The sequence below is a fragment of the Python bivittatus genome, unplaced genomic scaffold (assembly GCF_059951505.1).
Source record: "Python bivittatus isolate LINGU-HERP-01145 unplaced genomic scaffold, Pbiv_v1 ctg000340_np1212, whole genome shotgun sequence".
Lineage (NCBI taxonomy): Eukaryota > Metazoa > Chordata > Lepidosauria > Squamata > Pythonidae > Python > Python bivittatus.
In genome coordinates this window covers 23776726-23795207 of record NW_028277056.1, presented here as the reverse complement: position 1 = coordinate 23795207, position 18482 = coordinate 23776726, and the positions used below count along the sequence as shown (strand labels likewise).

The 18482-nt window shown below is 37.5% G+C and overlaps 1 protein-coding gene and 1 long non-coding RNA gene across 7 annotated transcripts in view; one reads left to right on the top strand and one right to left on the bottom strand.

Moving 5' to 3' along the window:
• Positions 1–333: 333 nt before the first annotated feature.
• Positions 334–6178, bottom strand: LOC148216060 (uncharacterized). The gene is made up of 3 exons (XR_015796112.1): positions 5577–6178; positions 4978–5050; positions 334–3472 (listed from the first exon to the last, which is right to left on the bottom strand). It is a non-coding gene; the product is annotated as an uncharacterized LOC148216060 (long non-coding RNA).
• The window catches only part of LOC103048058 (uncharacterized), a 21518-nt gene continuing 9180 nt past the window's right edge, over positions 6145–18482 (top strand). Inside the window, exons 1-6 of one of the 6 annotated variants that reach the window (XM_088140714.1) lie at positions 6145–6302; positions 7440–8857; positions 10458–10585; positions 11323–11411; positions 11760–11836; positions 12984–13127. In XM_088140714.1, the coding sequence (XP_087996840.1) occupies positions 6159–6302; positions 7440–8857; positions 10458–10585; positions 11323–11411; positions 11760–11836; positions 12984–13127 (2000 nt within the window). In that variant the 5' untranslated portion in view covers positions 6145–6158. Of the gene's footprint in view, positions 6415–7439; positions 8858–10457; positions 10586–11322; positions 11412–11759; positions 11837–12983; positions 13128–18482 lie in introns of those variants that run through there. The other 5 variants (XM_088140715.1, XM_088140716.1, XM_015887276.3 and 2 more) reach the window with 5 other exon arrangements.

The following is an 18482-nucleotide window of genomic DNA, read 5'->3' as shown; positions in this document are numbered from 1 at the left end:
ATATACATATACATACACACACTCTGTGCATAATTAAACTATGGAATCTGCTGCCATCAAAAATTATGATTCCCACCTAGCTCAATGGTTTCAAAAAGGAAATAGCAAATTCAACCTCTATGAATCACTAGTGAGCAACAGTGGAAGAATGTTCACCATCACACTGCTTATGAATTTTCTGAATACACGCTAGACTAGGGAGGCTTTTGGCCTGTTCATATACAGTCAGGACCAGAAATATTGGAACAAGGATAACTGTTTTTGGCATTTGGCCTCTGTACACCACCACATTGAAGTTGAAAGGAAACACACCCAGATGGGAGGGAAGTCAGGACTTTCAGCTGTAATTCAAGGGGGTTGACAAAAGTGGGGCACTAACCATTCAAGAAGTACAGCCAGTGGCATATGCACATCCCCATCGTTGGTGGCTCATAAGTAATGGAACAAACCAACATCATGACAAACGTAAGGATAGCCTTTAATACCTGGATGAAAATCCTTTGCATTCAATGACTGCCTGAAGTCTGGAACCCATGGACATGACCAAATGCTGAGTTTCCTCCCTCAAGATGCTTTGCCAGGCCTTTACTGCAGCTGCCTTCAGCTGCTGCTTGTTTGTGGTTTTTCTGCCTTCAGTCTTGTCTTCAGTAAGTGAAAAGCATGCTTTATTGGGCTGAGATCAAGTGACTGACTTGGCCATTGAAGAACATCCCACTTCTTTGCCTTGAGAAACTCTTGGGTAGCTTTTGCTATATGTTTTGAGTCATTATCCATCCACAATATAAAGCGGCGTCCTATCAGTTTGCCAGCATTTGGCTGAATCTGAGCAGAACATACAGCCCTATACACTTCAGAATTCATCCTGCTGCTTTTATCAGCAGTCAGGTCATCAATCAACACCAGTGACCCGGTTTCACTGGCAGCCATACTTGCCCATGCCATAACACTGCCTCCACCATGTCTGACAGATGATGTGGTATGCTTTGGATCATGAGCTGTTCCTTTCCTTCTCTGTACTTTTCTCATTATTCTGGTGCAAGTTAATCTTGGTTTCATCAGTCCAAAGAATCTTATTCCAGAACTGGGCAGGCTTTTTTAGGTGTTTGCTGCCAAAGTCTAATCTGGCCTTTCTGTTCTTGAGTATTACCAGTGGTTTGCACCTTGTTGTGAAGCCTCTGTATTTACATTCATAAAGCCATCTCTTGACTGTAAATGTTGACAATGACGTGCCTACCTCCTCAAGAGTGTTCTTGACTTGGCTAGATGTTGTGAAAGGGTTCCTCTTCACCATGAGCAGAATTCTGTGGTCATCCACTTTAGTTGTCTTCCATGGTCTTCCAGGCCTTTTGCTATTGCTCAGCTTGCCAGTTAATTCCTTCTTTTCCAGGATGTTCCAAACTGTTGTATTGGCCACTCCCAATGTTTTTGCTATCTCTCTGATGGGTTTATTTTATTTTCTCAGCCTAATGATGGCCTCCTTCACTCGCATGCACACCTGTTTGGACCTAATGTTGAGAGTTCCAGTGAACAGCTACCAAATGCAAATGTAATACTCAGAACCACCTCCAGGCCTTTTATCTGCTTGATTGGTCATGGGGTACCTAGGAAACAGGCCACACCTGGCCATGCAGCTGCTTGTCAGCCATTCATATGCAGCTGCTTGTCAGCCATTCATTCCATTACTTATGAGCCACCAACGATGGGTGTGTGTGTATGCCACTGGCTGTACTTCCGGAATGGTTAGTGACCCACTTTTGTCAAACCCCTTGAATTACAGCTGAAAGTCCTGACTTCCCTTCCATCTTGGTGTGTTTCCTTTCAACTTCAGTGTGGTGGTGTACAGAGGCCAAATGCCAAAACAGTTATCCTTGTTCCAATATTTCTGGTCCTGACTGTTCTTATGATCTTACATGAAACAGTTCAGTTTATTGTCCTTTCATCATGTGTTGCCGCATGTTTTCTATACTAATTTTAAAGTATTTTCATGTAATTTCAAGGATATACCAAGCTATGACATATTCAGTATATTACTAAGAATGTACCGTATTTTTCCGACAATAAGACGCCCCCATGTACAAGACGACCCCCACTTTTCCAGCCCAAAATTTAAAAATCAATATTTTAAAGATAGTGCAGAACACATTTTTATTTAGTAATTAGTTAACATTGACCTGATACACTCGGTGGGAGGAGGTCCAAACCGTTTCTCTGCAGCTCTATTTCCAGGCTCTTTTGCTTAACTGATTACATTCAAGCACAAGTGAAACTGCAGATAGCTTGTCTCTGCAATCAGCCTTCCTCTAATTGGTTTGTTCAGCATCAGCTGACGTCAGTTACATCAGGCTCGTGATTGGAGGAAGTCTGTTTGGGAGACAAGCTATTTCACTCGTGATTGGAGGCTAGCAATAGGAAATAGCCTCTCTGCAGAAACAAAGTATGGGCAGTTTGGAACCGCACAATTCTTGGCTGACTTCCTTGAATAAGACACCCTTCAGTTTTTAGGGTAAGGATTTTAGAAAAAAGTATCGTCTTATAGTCAGAAAAATACGGTACATATTTCTGAACATCTACTTCTTTTTAAACAATTGCTTTGTTGCTTCCTGAATTGGCTACAAAATATTTACATGACAAGTACATATACAGGAATATATACAGGAAATCCTTGGGTTACAATGGCAACTGGGGCCAGAATTGCCATCACTAAGTGATGCAGTTGGAAAGCAACTGCATCGCTTAGCAATGACAATCCCAGCAGTCCCAGTTGGTGTCATAATGCCAAGACACAAGGGTCATTAAGCAGGAAGTGGCAGGAGTCCCAGGTAAGGAGCGCAGGGCTGCAATGAGGGGGTGGGGGAGGCCTTGGGAGGCCTGATGCAGGCCGTCCACAAGCACAGGGAAGCCAGGGGAAGGAGGCTGCAGGTTGGTGCAAGCACAGGGAGGCTGGAGAAGGAGGCCATAGCGCCATGAAAGTTCAGGGAGGCTGAGGGGACTTACTGGAACAACTTGCAACCTTCCCTGCTGGCTTTCCCATTGACTTTGCTTGTGGGAAGCTGGCAGGGAAAGTCACAAATGGTGATCAGTGGGGTGCTGCAACCATTGTAAGTGTGAGCCAGCTGCCAAACACCTGAATCGCATGGAGGTGGTGCAAAGTATGGAACTTCAAGGACCAGACTCTACTTACAAATAGGTTATGTTCCAAGAAGCTGTTCATAAGTCTATTTTGTTTGTAAGTCCAACCATGGTGTGCCGCATACGTACGCCCAGAAGTTTATGGTGCGCTGCATACGTATGCGTGTGCACCATAAACTTCTGGACCTTCCTTCTAGGACCTTCATTGTTGGAGTTGTTGGAGGTTTCTTCATCTTGGCGGAAATTTGTAACTTGAAAGTTCATAAGTAGAGGACTGTCTGTACCACTCATTCAGCACCATCACAACTTCAAACAGTTGCTGAACAAGTGAAGCGAGGAGTACCTGTATGTACGTATGACATACAATTACATATAAAAACAATACAAATTATACATTACCAATAGGTTTATTTGGGACTTGTTTTAATTGAATTCTAAATTATTTATTATTTATATGGCCCCCATCTCATCATTGTGACACTGGGCAGCTAACAGTGATTTAAAAATGCAACCAAACAACAGCAGAACAATACAGGTAGTCCTCGTTTAACATCCACTCATCCAGTGACTGTTCGAAGTTACAGCACTGAATGAGGGGTACTTATGACAGATCCTCGTAGTTGCGGCCATTGTAGCATCCCCATGGTCGCATGATCGCAATTCAGGCACTTGGCCACCAGCTTGCAATTACGATGTCACAGCATCCCGCAGTCACGATTGCCATTTGTAACCTTCCTTGCTGGCCTCCAACAAGCAAAGTCAATGGGGAAGCTGGCAGGAGGTCACAAATGGCAATCACATGACTGCAGGACACTGCAATATAATTGCAAGCTGGTGGCCAAGTCCCCAAATCATGATCATGTGACCATCAGGTCGCAAATGGCGATCACATGACTGTGGGATGCTGCGACTGAGTGGGATTCATTTAACAATGCCATCTGGGACTGCCAGAATTGCCATAAATTGGTACAATCACATGACATCATACCTTACAACCGCATTGCTTAGCAATGGAGTTCCCAGTCCTAATTACCATTGGTGAGGACTACCTGTACATACATAGTCAGCAGCCAGAATAAAACTATAAACAAACATCCAACATCAACATAACGTTCTCATGGACTCTGCCCTACATTCTGATCCTCATACTCAGTGACATAGCCACATCTTCAAAGTCTTATGAAAGGCCAACAGGGTTGGGGGTAGTCTTATCTCTGGGGAGATGATGTTCCAAAGGGCAGAACCACATCAGAAAAGGCTCTCTTCCTGGGTCTTACCAGATGGCACTCTGTAATAGACAGGGCCCATAGCATGCCTCTCCTGCTAGATCTGATGGGATGGCTACATACAATCACGGAGGGTCTATCCCTCAGATAACCCAGGCCCATGCTATGAAGGGCTTTTTAAGTCTTTTTAACTTCTAGCTAACAAAGTTAAGCATAGCTCAGATTTGATCACCAATTTTGATTCCAGCTGTCGTCTTTTCAAATCCTCCTACTGTATTATATTTGCCATACGAATTAAATAGATCTGATGAAAATATGCATCTTTGTTGTAGTCCATTCCATATTCTGAAGTATTTGGTTGATTTAATTGCAGCAGATGGAGATGATCTTAAAAGGGAAGTAAATATACTTCTCTAACCAAAGCAAGATCACAACTGTTAGAATATGTTAAGCTTTCCTTTCTAATCTTTTCAGCAAACTACAGGTTAGAATTATCATACTGACCAGATAAATGCAGTTGCATGTCACTTCCAGCAGAGGAAGTTTTTAATACTCCAGAAGTTATTGCTTTAACATAACAGCAAGGTTTTTATAGAAATATTTTGAAAGGGAGCTTTCTTACCAAGGTAATTAGTCAATGGAGAAAATACTGGATAATGCAGATTTGAAGATCTGTACATACATTTTAGGTGGATCTATACATAGAAAAATTACATGAAATTAAATCTGAACATTATTAAAACTTTATTTAACTAATTTTATTTTAAAATCTACTCTCTTTTTTTTTTCTGAAGTCAAGGAGTTTACATGGGTAATTCCTTTCATTTTATCCCCTATTTCTTATGAGGTAGTTGATGAGGAGAATGTGACTTTCCTAAAGTCAATTTGAGCTTCCACAAATGAAGGTGGACATTATTCCAGACATTATCAGTTCTACTTCAATGCCTTATCCACTGTACCAACTGAATTTACATGAAATAAATTAGAAGACAACTTATTTTTCAAGTTCCAGGCAGCTTTCAATTATGCCTATTGTGGAAATGCAACAATGGAAAAAGAATTTCTGCTTGTTGCATATGGAGGAAGCTATAGACATAAAGGCTAGAATAGAAAACCTCAACAAAGGCATTTTTAGGAACACAGTAAAAAAAATAAAATGTTTAAAATAAACGAATTTATGTGAGGCACAGCAAAACCCCCATACCGTATAGTGCACCCTACCTGTTAGGATTAAGCTCCACTGAGTTCTATGGCATTTACTCTCATGTAACTGAATGTGGAACCCTCTAAAGCGGGTTCTGAAGCTGGCTGGGAATTAAGCCGGTTGTAATCGGGCTACGACATCTGGGCTGCAAAAGTCAGGACGAAAAGTAGAGGTTTTGTACCTCGTTGCTGCCAATTAGCGATCATCCGAATTTTTGCAAGTGATAAATGGTAGGTAGAACTAGGCGGTATGATGCCAATACATGGAAAGGACAATCGCGGGGACGGCTTCATATACTGGATTCTGGATAGCATTCAGACATTTATTATTTTAAAGATCTTTCGAACGGTCGAACTGTTCGACCGTTATACCTGCTACATCAAGGTCAAGTAAAAATCGAGAATTTCCCTTTTTTGTTTCACGTATTCTACGAAACTTGCCCCACGCAACGGCTTTTTCAGGAATTCAATACTCCGCTCTCCCACGGGTTACAGCCTTCGCTTTTCTTCTTCTGTGATGTCATATTAACTCTCTAGGAATGTTGGGAAATGTATTTCATCCTTGTAGGCCGTGAGAACTACAGAACGCGCTATTCGCGCATGCGCGACGTTGTGGAAGGCCACCATTTTGGAAAGAGGCGATCTGGGGATTTATGGGGGTCGGGTTTGCTTGAGTGGGGGAGCGTGGCGGTCTCCGCTTGGCTTCCGGGATGCTTGGAGAGCGTGTGGCCTATTTGTTCTGAGGTTAGTCTCCAGATGCGGATAGAAAGTTTGTTTTGGAAGAGCGATGCTAAGTAGTGATGAGGCAAGGACTGCGAGGAAGCCTCTGTACTGCACAGCCTGTGGGAGAACGGGGGTAGGCGGCCGCTGTTTTCTGTGTGACGTGTGTTTACGGAGGATATATCCGCCGGCCTTCGCCAATCTGGCCCTCTTGGACTACAGCTCTCATCGCCCTCAGCTGTAAGGGTAGTCGCTTAACTGAGGGTGGTGGGACTTGTAGTCAAGATCTTCTGAGGGGGCAGAAGGAAGGAAGCCTTTCCTTGGGGCTCTGCTTTTCTATCTGAGCTCCTGTCGCTCGTTGGATAAGGGTATTGCGAAGGTGTAGGATTAACATGCCCAGTGATGCTGGGATGCCTGATGTGTAAAAACAAGGGGAAGCATACCTTGGCCTTGGTGAAGAATAGATAGCGTACACCAGTGTTTCTCAGCCTTGGTAACTTTAAGATGTGTGGACTTCAACTCCCAGAATTCCCCAGCCAGCCATCTGGGAGTTGAAGTCCACACCTCTTAAAGTTGCCGAGGTTGAGAAACCCTGGTGTACACACAGACACCGTGTGGGGAGATTATTGGAGTGGCTGCCATCCCAAATCCAGATCATGAGTCTTAGGTAATATGTGGCATCTTTTTAGAAAAGGGCAAAGCTAAAACAGTACGACTTGGGATGTAAATTCTGAAGTGGCAAGGGCTTATTTTTCTTTGAGGATTGCTATTGTGTATTTTCTAAATAAGCTTGAGCCACTTTATTGTTGTTTGACCTCAGCTTTTTCATAACCTTTTTTGATATTTTTTTCTGAGGCAATTTAAAGTTAACATATATAGCAAATGTATTATATACTGTCATTGAAATATAAAAACACCTTGATGCTAAAGCATTTTGTAAACCAAAGAATATGTTTTGCCTTTCGGCTCCTTTTCACAATCTCTTATAACTTTACAATGCAATTATTTTATTTAGTATCTTTACTCAGAAGAAAAATCTGTTGGTTTCAGTGGGTATACTCTGTTCAGCATGCTTAGCTTCAATCATTGCATGAGTAATGTGTGGTCAAAACATGAAACATAATTGAAATAATGCTTTAAACATGTTTTATTATTTTTAAGATGCTTCATGCTGTGTATAAGCCAAGATACTTTGAAAATCAGGATGCCTCAGTAGCTGAGCCCTCTTCTAAAAAGATGAAATCTACTGAAGAGCCTTATGGTAAATCCTATGATGGATTACAAAGACTTCATGAGGAAATACATATTAAAAAAACCCATTCTGGTTTTATTCCATTGTCGCTATCTGATGATGATGATGAAGAAGAGAAGGAAGAGGAGGAAAAAGAGAGGGGGAAAAATGCACAAATGTTAAACCAATTTAACCAAGCACCCCCTGATAAAACACCAAGTTCAACAGAATCTTCAGGTTTAGTAAACAAAGCTGAGATTACAGAAAATGAATATTTTTCTGTTACTAACAACAGCAATGTAGCTCATAATGGAGATAAGAACAATTTCATTAGGGAACATAAGAATAAAGGGGAGACAGAACTATACAGCACAAGCAAAGCATTTATTGGACCCATTTATAAAAGTGAAGGTGATCGTGAACATAATCAAAAGAAAAAGTATATTGAAAGCAACTGCCCAAAAGGATCAAATACTATTATTGGCAGAAATTCTGAGAAAGAAATAGTGCAAGCTATCTCCTGTGATATGCCAAAAATAGAAGATGAATTGTCACAGTTCTACAGGGAAATTGATCAGCTTGAAAGTAAGGAAAGTTGTCTAGATATTCATTTACAGGGGACAGAAGCAAATTCACCTCATCAACCTCTGGACTGTAGTAAATCAAATCAAGTAATTTATATAAGCTCTCAAGAATGGCCTCATAAGACATTACTTAAGAGTAATGAGGGACAATGTTTTTATAATGAATCAAGTGGTTACAGAGCTGACAAAGAACAATACATGTGTAATGCCCCAAGTGGTCACAGAACTGGCATGAGACAAAGTTGTGACCATGGAAGAGATGTATGGGCAGCTGAACAACCATATAATAAACAAGAAGATTCTAGATTCTGGAATGATTCTGTGCCTCAGTTTAGGCATAGTTGGCAACAGACCCATCCATTTATAATACCTTACAACCCACCCCCTCAATTTACTGCTCACTTTAATTTTCAGGACTCTAATTCCTTATCACTTTGTTCAGATGGTTTCAATTCTTCGAATGTAGAACAACTAAAAAAAAAAATTAACATGACCAGTTCAGCATGTGATCAAAGTAATGCATACAGTAATCATTCTAATATTCATAGTATGCATACAATCAGAAATGAATGTAGTATACCTGATGGACATATAGTTAATGGTTTCTGTGAAATCCAAGCAAATTGGAAAGACAGGAAAGTTCACCATTTTGAGGAATCAAATAATGTTCCCCAACAGCATCCTAAGGACAAATTATATGAGTTTAAAAAACAGCTTTTAATATTAAGAGGGCTTCCAGGTTCTGGAAAGACAACTTTATCTCAGTAAGTAAATCATGAATTCATTTTAAGAATAAAATACAAATATTTTATATCATAGGCTGTCTTGTATGGAGTTAAATTTAGTAAGCTAGATCCAATGTAACATGCAGGTTTCCACTTCTGTAGTGCTATTTCCTCTTACTCTGTTCCCTCTCTACTTCTTACTCCTTTCTAACTCCAGACCTGCACTAGATCTAAGTCACCTATGACTTTTTCAGAGGTTGGCCACTGGTCTTAAATTACTCATCAAAATGTACTCTTTAACTTGCTTGTTTAAGCTCAAATATTAACCCAAGTGTTAACATTTTAGAAACAAAAATACATTGTTTATAATTATCAGAAGATTGTGAGCTCTGGACAATTTCAGATCAGCTACTTCTTGTTTGTATTTCCTTCTTGTTTAAAATAATGAAAAAAGCTTGTATGTGAGCATGAACAAATCAGCCAAGCAAACTACTTGTTTGTATAAATATATTTATATGTGCAAAAATGTGAAAGATAAAGACTGTGCAACAGTAGTCAATTTAAGGTGCCCTAAAGGCTGGCAAAATCTTCTTCAACAAAGCAAACTTTAAAGCTGTTGAAATTATTGAGTTTTCAGATGATTGGTGTTGTATCAGGTTTGCCATAACTTTTAACTTCCAGCCAACAAAATAAGTCTTTGGACATACAGTGACTGTTGATTCCACAAAAAGCCAGTATGAATCTTATCTGTAAATCATGTTCTCTTGCTATTAGACTACATTTTATTGATTATTTATTTCATTAATTAAAAATATTCTGTAAGATTTGGGGGATAATTTGAATTAATATAGCCATAAATATTTATGTTCTAATGTAATTAACATGCATTCTTTTAGTAGTATGCTTTAGGGGATTGAGAAATAGGTCCAAACATTTTTGTTGAAATATGAGTACAGTAATTGAGGTAGAACAAATAGACTGGTTTCTAAAGATGTTATAGAAACAAGAGAATTTTAAAGACTTGTTAGAAATGTTTATATTATGCTATCCGGGGTATAATTTTTAATGTCACAGCACTTTAATTGACATGTCTCATGCAGAACGTTCTAGTATTTACCAGAAATTAAACTATTAGTGTATATACATTGGCTGTTTATTGGTTGTTTATGGGGGATGAATTTTTAAAAATTACTGATGGATGGATAAAGGGGTCCTTCTGAGTAATGCTGATGGGTAGGTCTTGCAGTAGTTTTGCTCTAAAAATCAAATATGAAATATGCCTGTTGGTTCAGCAAGGGTAGAAAATAATGATTAGTATTCTTTGGAATAGCTTCTTCACATCACATGAAGACAGAAAGATAGGTAAGAAAGCAGAAATATTCAATCAAGTAATAACTTAGTAAGCTATCTGATATGGAAGTGAATAAATTCTTGTGAAATATCATTTATGAATGACTTATTCTTCAGAGAAAAATGTGAAAGATAATGAGAAATTAGGTTTAGGAACTGTCATGGTCTTAAGGTGTCTGCCAAAAATATACTGGAAATATATTGCTAAAATTTCAGTATAAGGTTTTCTCTTTTTCAAAAACAACATTTGGTTATGTGGTAATTGTCTTGCTTTTTATTCCTTTGACAGTATTCTCCTTGGTCAGAGTTGTAATGGCATTGTGTTCAGTACAGATGATTACTTCCATCAGATCAATGGATGTTGGGCCTACAATGTTTCTCAGCTTAGTGCTGCTCATGAGTGGAACCAAAACCGAGGTGTGAAAATATTAAGATATATTAATATAAAAACATTTACAATGAAATATGCACTTAAATTGCTAATATAATTCTATGAGAGTTTGTGACAGATTCATTGATACATGCAGTAGTATTCCTATAAACAGCAGGCAAATTTAAAATTGAATTTTGAGCATGGTTCCTTCCTATTTTTTTCTCTGTTTTGTTGTGAGGGAAGAAATTTTGGTAAATGGAAACTGACTTGTGTCTGTCTTCTCTATAAATACAAATCTGGAATGTTAAGGGTAAAGATAACTAATTTAGGCTTATTGTTTTGTCTTGTAGATTCTACTTTCTCAGCACTTGGTCTTGCAGTTTTCTGTATGAAAAATTACCTGACCATTTATATATTAATACAGATTTGGGGCATCTTTGGGTATTAATGGGAAGGGTGAGACAAGATAGATGATATTATACAGAAAATATAATGGCTATCAAAACATTTTGCTAGATCTTATGAAATTAGAAAATGCTTATTATATTAAAAATAGTCTTAAGAACTTAAGAAAAGCTAGATCAGGCCAGTGGCCAGACTAGTCTAGTCAAGCATTCTGTGCTGGTGCATAATCAACCAGAGACATTCAGGGAGCTCACAAACGTGAACAGGGAGATGATAAGCCTCTTCAACTTTTGTTCTCTAGCAGGAAGTTTTTAAAAGTTTAATTATTTTAGTTGCTATTTGTATAATTGAATTCTTACTATAATATGTATTGCAGCAAAAGAAGCAATGGATCTAGGAAGATCCCCCATTATTATAGACAACACAAATACACAGGCCTGGGAAATGAAGCCTTATGTGAAAGCGGTAAATAAAACAGCAACTTTTAATGGAGTTTTACTTTTCTGTCTTAATATATAAATCTAATTTCTGTAAATGTATCAATCATTTTTGTCATAAGTTAAATCTGGTGTTACCTTTGTCTTATTATGATCTATATAAATCTCAGTAAATCTTAAAACTTTTACTGGAATAAAAAAAGTATTGCGTTAAATGTGCTGAAATTGAAGTACAATCTTATACATATCTTCTTAAAATAAATCCCACTGAGTTTAATAGGACTTACTCCCAAGTAAGTGTATACAGGATTGCAAACAAGATCAGAAAAGCTAATATTTGATGTTCTTTTTATAACTGTAGTTTTTGTTTACTTAGGCTCTAGAAAAAGGCTACGATGTGGAATTCCATGAACCTGATACATGGTGGAAGTTTAATCCTGAAGAACTAGAAAAGTAAGATTTGCATTACACTTTACTCTTTTGAAAAAATCTATGCAACTTCCATCTAATACAGGTAGTCTTCAACTTATGACCATTTGTTCAGTGACTGTTCAAAGTCACAACAGCACTGAATGAATGGTGGTTACAAGTGGTCCTTGGAGTTCCAGCTGTCCCAGCACCCCTGCAGTCATGTGATCACAATCTGGGTGCTTGGCAACCCATTCACACTTATGACTGGTTGCCAAATGCCCCAAGATCACATGATCACCATTTGTAACCTTCCCTGCAGGCTTCCCTAGAAAATCAAAGGAGAAGCCGGCAGGCAAGACCGCACCCCCTCCCCCAGGCCTCCGTACTCATGCTGTGGCGGCTATTTGCGCACCCCCTCGCACCCTCCCTGGTTTGCACAGCACCTCTCGCACACCCTCCCCAACCCACACAACACCTATGTGGTCTCTTCAGAGTCAGCACCAACTTCATGGCACATAATCAGTCTTGTAATTAGGGTTCCCTTTCATGCTTATAGAGTTCCATTCACAAGCCTGTTCTACCTTTTTGATTCCTCTGAAAGTTCACCCACACTTAAAAATCCCCCTTTGTTATTCAGTTATCCTGATCCACAAACTCCCTAGGACTTGCAGGCTACATGCAAGTCCTATCAGTAACTTGCTCAGTGGTTCATTTCAAATAATACAAGTCCAATACTTCAGTGGTACCCTGTGCCAGGATACTTGGTAGCAGTTAGGCAAAGGAAATGAAGACCAGTAAATAAAGAAATATATGTCAGACTGTTCAAGAAATTATTAAGCAGCAATCTCCAACAAAAAATACTAATTGTGCCCCTCTTGACCTCTTCATTGTGTCTGTGTAAAAATCCTTGTTGGTACCTGCCTATTTGTTTCCTCAGGATAATTATAAATATGCAGGAAATTGTGAGGTTTTAATGTATTTATTTTAAATGAAAAACATCCACGAATAAGCTGTATATTTAAGGCAAAAGAAATGCTGCTTCTTTTTTGAACATCATTTATGTTCAATATAACAGCTCAATTGCTATTTTTCCACTGAAGTATATATTGGCCCTTGCAGTCTGAAGGCATTCTAGGAGGTACTTCAAGATTATCAGATTTGAATCTGTTTAAATTATTCTTTTTTATAGGAGGAATAAACATGGGGTCAGTCGTGAGAAGATTGTGCAAATGCTGGAAAGATATGAATATCAAATCTCAATACCTATTGTCATGAATTCAGTGCTTCCTTTTCATAAAACTTCACAAAGACCATATACACAAAGAAGACAGAGGTGGGGAGGCTGTTCGGTCTCTTGGAATACTTTTAGTGTATCACATAACTGAGGATACATTTAAGGTCAATTTTCTTTACAAATGATAGGTTGCAATTTACTATACAATTAGTAGAGTTAAATCTACTAAAAAGATTTAATTATTTGTTGAAGTGTTTTAAATATTCAATTTCTTTTGTGACTAAAATAGATTTAATGCAGATTAAATCTCTTGGAGATTGTTTATGCAAATACAAATGTTTAATATTAAAATGTTAAATACTTTCACATTTTATATTTGTACTAATCTTGATTTTACTGACACTTGTGATAATGCAGATACATTAGTCACTGGTTTTTAATATGACATTTCACTTATATTGCAAACTGCTGAGCAGTTTCTTTTTCTCAATAGAACATCATGGATTTTTAATAAGCAAATAACAAAAGAGTAACTTTTAATATAGGAGTTACATTTGGACTATTTCTTTTTACTGCTTTTAGTAGCATTTCAAGTTCTGCCAATCTATTGATAACAGTTATTTAATAATGAAACTTATAAATCAAACATCGACATTCAGCTGAAGTTCTTATGTTTCCATTTTCTGATATGTTCAGAAGTTTGTGCAAGTAGTAAGTTGCAAAAGTGGTAGCAAGATTCTACAACTAAAATCTGTGTCTTTGACATATCAGCATGCAGCATGTAGTTTTGTGTGAAATCAATTCTTACATAGAATCTTATATTTGTATGTTAAATGTTGTGCCTTTTGGTATGGGTACATAGCTTTCTTACAAAAGAATTAATACATTTAAATATGTTGAAAAAGCTGGAACTGACATTAGTTACACCGTATTACATTTGGTTAGGAATATGATATACACAATATCCAGTTCATGGCTGAATTCAAAAAAGGTGTTTGTGCTAATACCGTGTAGTAAACTCACTGGATGCTTCTTTTCTTCTTGCATGGATCTTGTACTATTGCTTCAGCAATCCAGTCTCAATTAAATCTTACAAATAACAAAGTGATTTTTTTTAGGGATCATCTGTTTTTGGTTAATAGATAGCTGTTGGGAATACATGTCAACAACTTGTTAACTTTAAAATACAGATAGTCCTCGACTTATGACCATTCATTTAATGACCATTTGAAATTATGACAACACTGAAAAAAGTAACATACAGCCAGACCTCCCACTTACAACCATCACAGCATCCCCATGGTTACATGATCAAAATTTGGATGCTTGGCAACCGGCGTGTATTTATGACGGTTGCAGCATACCGGGGTCACATGATGCCATTTGCAACCTTCCCAGGGAGCTTCCAACAAGCAAAGTCAATGGGGGAAGCCAGATTCGCTTAACGACCACATCAGAAAAGGTTGTAAAATTGGGTGTGATTCACTTGACCACATCGCTTAGTGACAGAAGTACCAGTCCCAATTGTGGTCATAAGTCAAGAACTACCTGTAACCTTACTTATCCACTATTTTAAATAGATAATAAAATATTTCATAAAATGCTACTTTTCAAACGAATATTAACGATATATGTTTGCATGCTAAAAAATTATTGGGAAGAACTTCTTCAAAGCACAACACCTGTTATTATTTCTTCTTTTTTCAGGTTCAAAGCTTATGTAAATTGAATCTGAGAAAGTACATTGGTAGTTCTACAGTAACTGTGCTTGTGCTTTCTCTTGGCCTGTTAGGATAGAGGTGGGTGAGGGTCAAGAATTCATCTATTTATCTGGGAGCTTGTACTGCTTATCTGAGGGATGCAGGCAGACTTCCATCTTCCTGACTGCCTATTTATGTTGCATAATGCGATGACTTGATTGGCAGGCACATTTCTGAAAACGTGTTTAATTACACTTCTGCAGGGTTTAAAATAAAAAGCAATGTTATCTAAACATTGGAGTATTTAATGAGTATTTTCTTGTATGGAACTTAAGAGTAACTTAATTTACATCTGATTTAATCAGAAGGCTTTTCTACTGTATTATAAGATCTTAATTTCTATAACTAGTATTGCTCTTGGCTCCATTTCTCCATGGAAGCCTTTTGGCTTTCTCATTAAAGAGTAGTATGCCCTGTAGAAAAAGTTTCTATAAGGTATTAAGAACTATTGGCAGAAATAATTTGGCCTCTCATGCATGGCTGGATTTTTAAAAAGGAAACTTATACGGTGGCTAATATCCATGCTCAGTGATGAAATCTGAAAAAGTAAAGACATTTTTTAAAGCAGCAGCCTGAAATGCTCATTTGGAAAATACTCTTCTGTAATACTGAATATTTCTCAGATGATCAAATTATTAATGGACACTTTCACTTCATCTCTCATGTCCAGGCTGACATGTTTATGAATGTACTGACTCAACCGTATAGATAACTTTACTTTTATTGTATGATTTTGCACTAAACCTTCAGCAACGACCTGGATGTCCACATGATGGAATGGTGGTTCCATTATTCTTTGCCCCTTAACAGTGAATTCAAGTGTAGGGCGGGTAGATCATTCTACTCATAAAGGACTCTTATGACAACTTCATTCTCGGGTATGTGGGCTCAAACTTCCAAATGTTCACCAAGGACCATGCTGGCTGGGAAGGGAATTGAAATCAACACATCTGCAGGGCATCCAGATTGAGGAAAGTTACCACATAATGTAGGTGGGATATTTACTGGTCAGAATAGCTAAGGGTGATTCTTTTCAACATAGTCATATTCTAAGACCCCCAAATCTCTTCAACATGGCTATATGGTTATATCTAGCAATATTATTTACAGAAGTGCAGTTTTGATTATTATTATTTTTTCCCCTACAACTCTACTTTTCTCTAACTTTGATTATTTAAGGTTTGTACAAGCATGGCTTTCTGTTTCATGTGTTTCTTTTTCATTTAAAAGATAAACATATAGCGGGTTGAAAGCATCATGCAAATGAGACTCAAAATCCAGATTGAATTCTGGATATTTGTTGTTAACTTTTGTGTGTCTTAATTTTTAATGTATTGTAAAATATGCATGTAAATACTACTAAATAGAAAGTTCATTAAATAGACATTTTGGATAATTTACTGCTTAATTTGTTTGCTCCATTGCAATTTCCTTTTTTTAAGTAGCAGAGGTTGCTGTGAAAATTAAGTTGAGTAACTTTAATATATTAAATGTTTATTTTATTTATTTTATTTATATTTCAAATTTGGTCACCGCTCATCACACTAGGAAATGGTTTGTTGCATTAACCATGTGTCCTAACTATTAATCAGTGCATCAGTATTTTGTAAATTAATAATACATATTTTGTCATTAGAGAGTAATATGAGAATATTACCTTTGCTCATCTTACTCAGTATAAGGATGTAGCTGTGTCATGATATATAGAGAGCTATGGAGATAACCTTGAGGCAAATATTCAGAAATGGTTACCTAAACAAATATTCAGAAATGGTTACATAAACAAAAAGGGCAAAAGCATTTCTTAAGCCCTGGGAAAGGAGGTAATATTAGGAAGAGACTCAGATTGGCTCCTCCCTGACTCAACTGGGTATAAGAGGGTGGGGAAGAGAAACACTATCAAACTTGCAAGATTCTGCTGCTGTAGTCTGTCTCAATAAAGTATAGTTCTAGTCTTACTATGGAGTTGGTTTCCTGATCTGGTCTATCTCAGAAGGCTGATATGTGGGTGGCTTTTCCTTTCAAAAGTAGACATTACTTGTCACAAACTAATTAGTACTTGTTCCTTATAAGAGAGAGGGAGCTCCATTTTTTTCTTCTTTTGAATACATTACATCTTTGTAGTAATTCATCTTGCTCCCAAAAAGGTGAAAAAAGAAATAACTTGCATATGAACAAACAAGGCAAGTGTGCACCTTGTTGGTGTAATGTCAGTTGGGATGGATTGGATTCCAGCTCTTATCTGGAAAAAAAAATCAGCAAGAATATATAAATGTGTATATCCCAGTACATGAAGAGGGAGCTGGACTGAGGAAACTCACAGGGTGCAATTTGGTTCTCAATACTGTTTAACAATACTACCTGAGGTTATTAGATGTTTGGGGACTGGATATCATCAATATGCTGATAACACTTGAATTCTCCTTCTCCATAACATCAGAACCAGGAGTAACTGAGTATGATTTGAAACCGGTGTTTGGGTGCATTTAGGGAATAGATGAGGGCCAATAAATTGAGGCTGAATCTTGACAAGACCTTGTGGGTGATTCCCAGATAAGGGAATTAGGAGCTTACCTATGGGGTTGCCCTCATTTAAGAAGAACACGCACATAGTTTGGAAGTCTTTCTAGGGCCATCATCATCAGTTGAGGCACAATAACCTATGCAATATAGGGAGCTTGTAACTTTAGTTGTATATCAACTGCTCCCTTTCCTGGATAGGTTAGTTTGGCCACAATTGTTCACATGCTGGTAGATTATTGTAATGTTCTATGTAAGGTGCTGTCATGGATATTGTTCCAGAAGCAAGTGTTAGCTAGTGTGTTTAGCAGAACACCTGGCCATGCATTGTTTCCAAAGACTCTACAGTGGCCTCCAGTTAGTTACTGAGCCAGGTTAAAGGTTTTGTTTCTGACATAAGCTAGTTGGAACCACATATCTGACAGACTTACGTTGTTTGTTAAGGTTGTCCAGGAAGATCTTGCATGTGCTGAGAACAAAGAAGTGTTCTCTTGCAGTTACTTTACAGGTGGACCTTCCCTGCAAATTTATGAGGCACCTACTATTATATATATTTTTATACCTGTTGAAAATTCACTTTTTATTCCAAGATTTCACTGAATTAATGCTGTATTAATGGTTCTTTTTTTGTTTTTCTTCTCTTTATAATTAATGTTACTTTTATATTGTTTCAGCTTAGTGGCTGCATTATTGTATTCAAATTGTTTTATTGTATACTGCTTTTAAGATTTACAGTAAGAAAAACAGGTGTGTGTGTGTGTGTGTGTGTGTGTGTGTGTAAAAATAATATGCACTTCATTTATTTCCAGTATTCCATATCCTAATCCTACAGGTAACAATAAGATATATTTTTGCAGATTGAGATACTTAACAATATAATACAATTAAAGTTTAATATATTTTAAAGTTAAACTTTATTTTAATTTAAATTTATTTCAATCCTGCCTATCTAAAATATGTTGTATAATAAAATCAACTAGTGTAGAAACTCTAAAAATGGAACATTAATAAGTAAAATAAAAGAGCAATAGATAAAATAATAAACTCTGCTGGAATCAATACATCTTTTTAAAAAGGTGGAATAGGGGCAGGCCGACCTCCTAAGGCAGGAAAAAGCCACTTTTAATTTTTATTTATTTTGCAGGGGGCACTTTAAGAAACAATGTTAGATAAC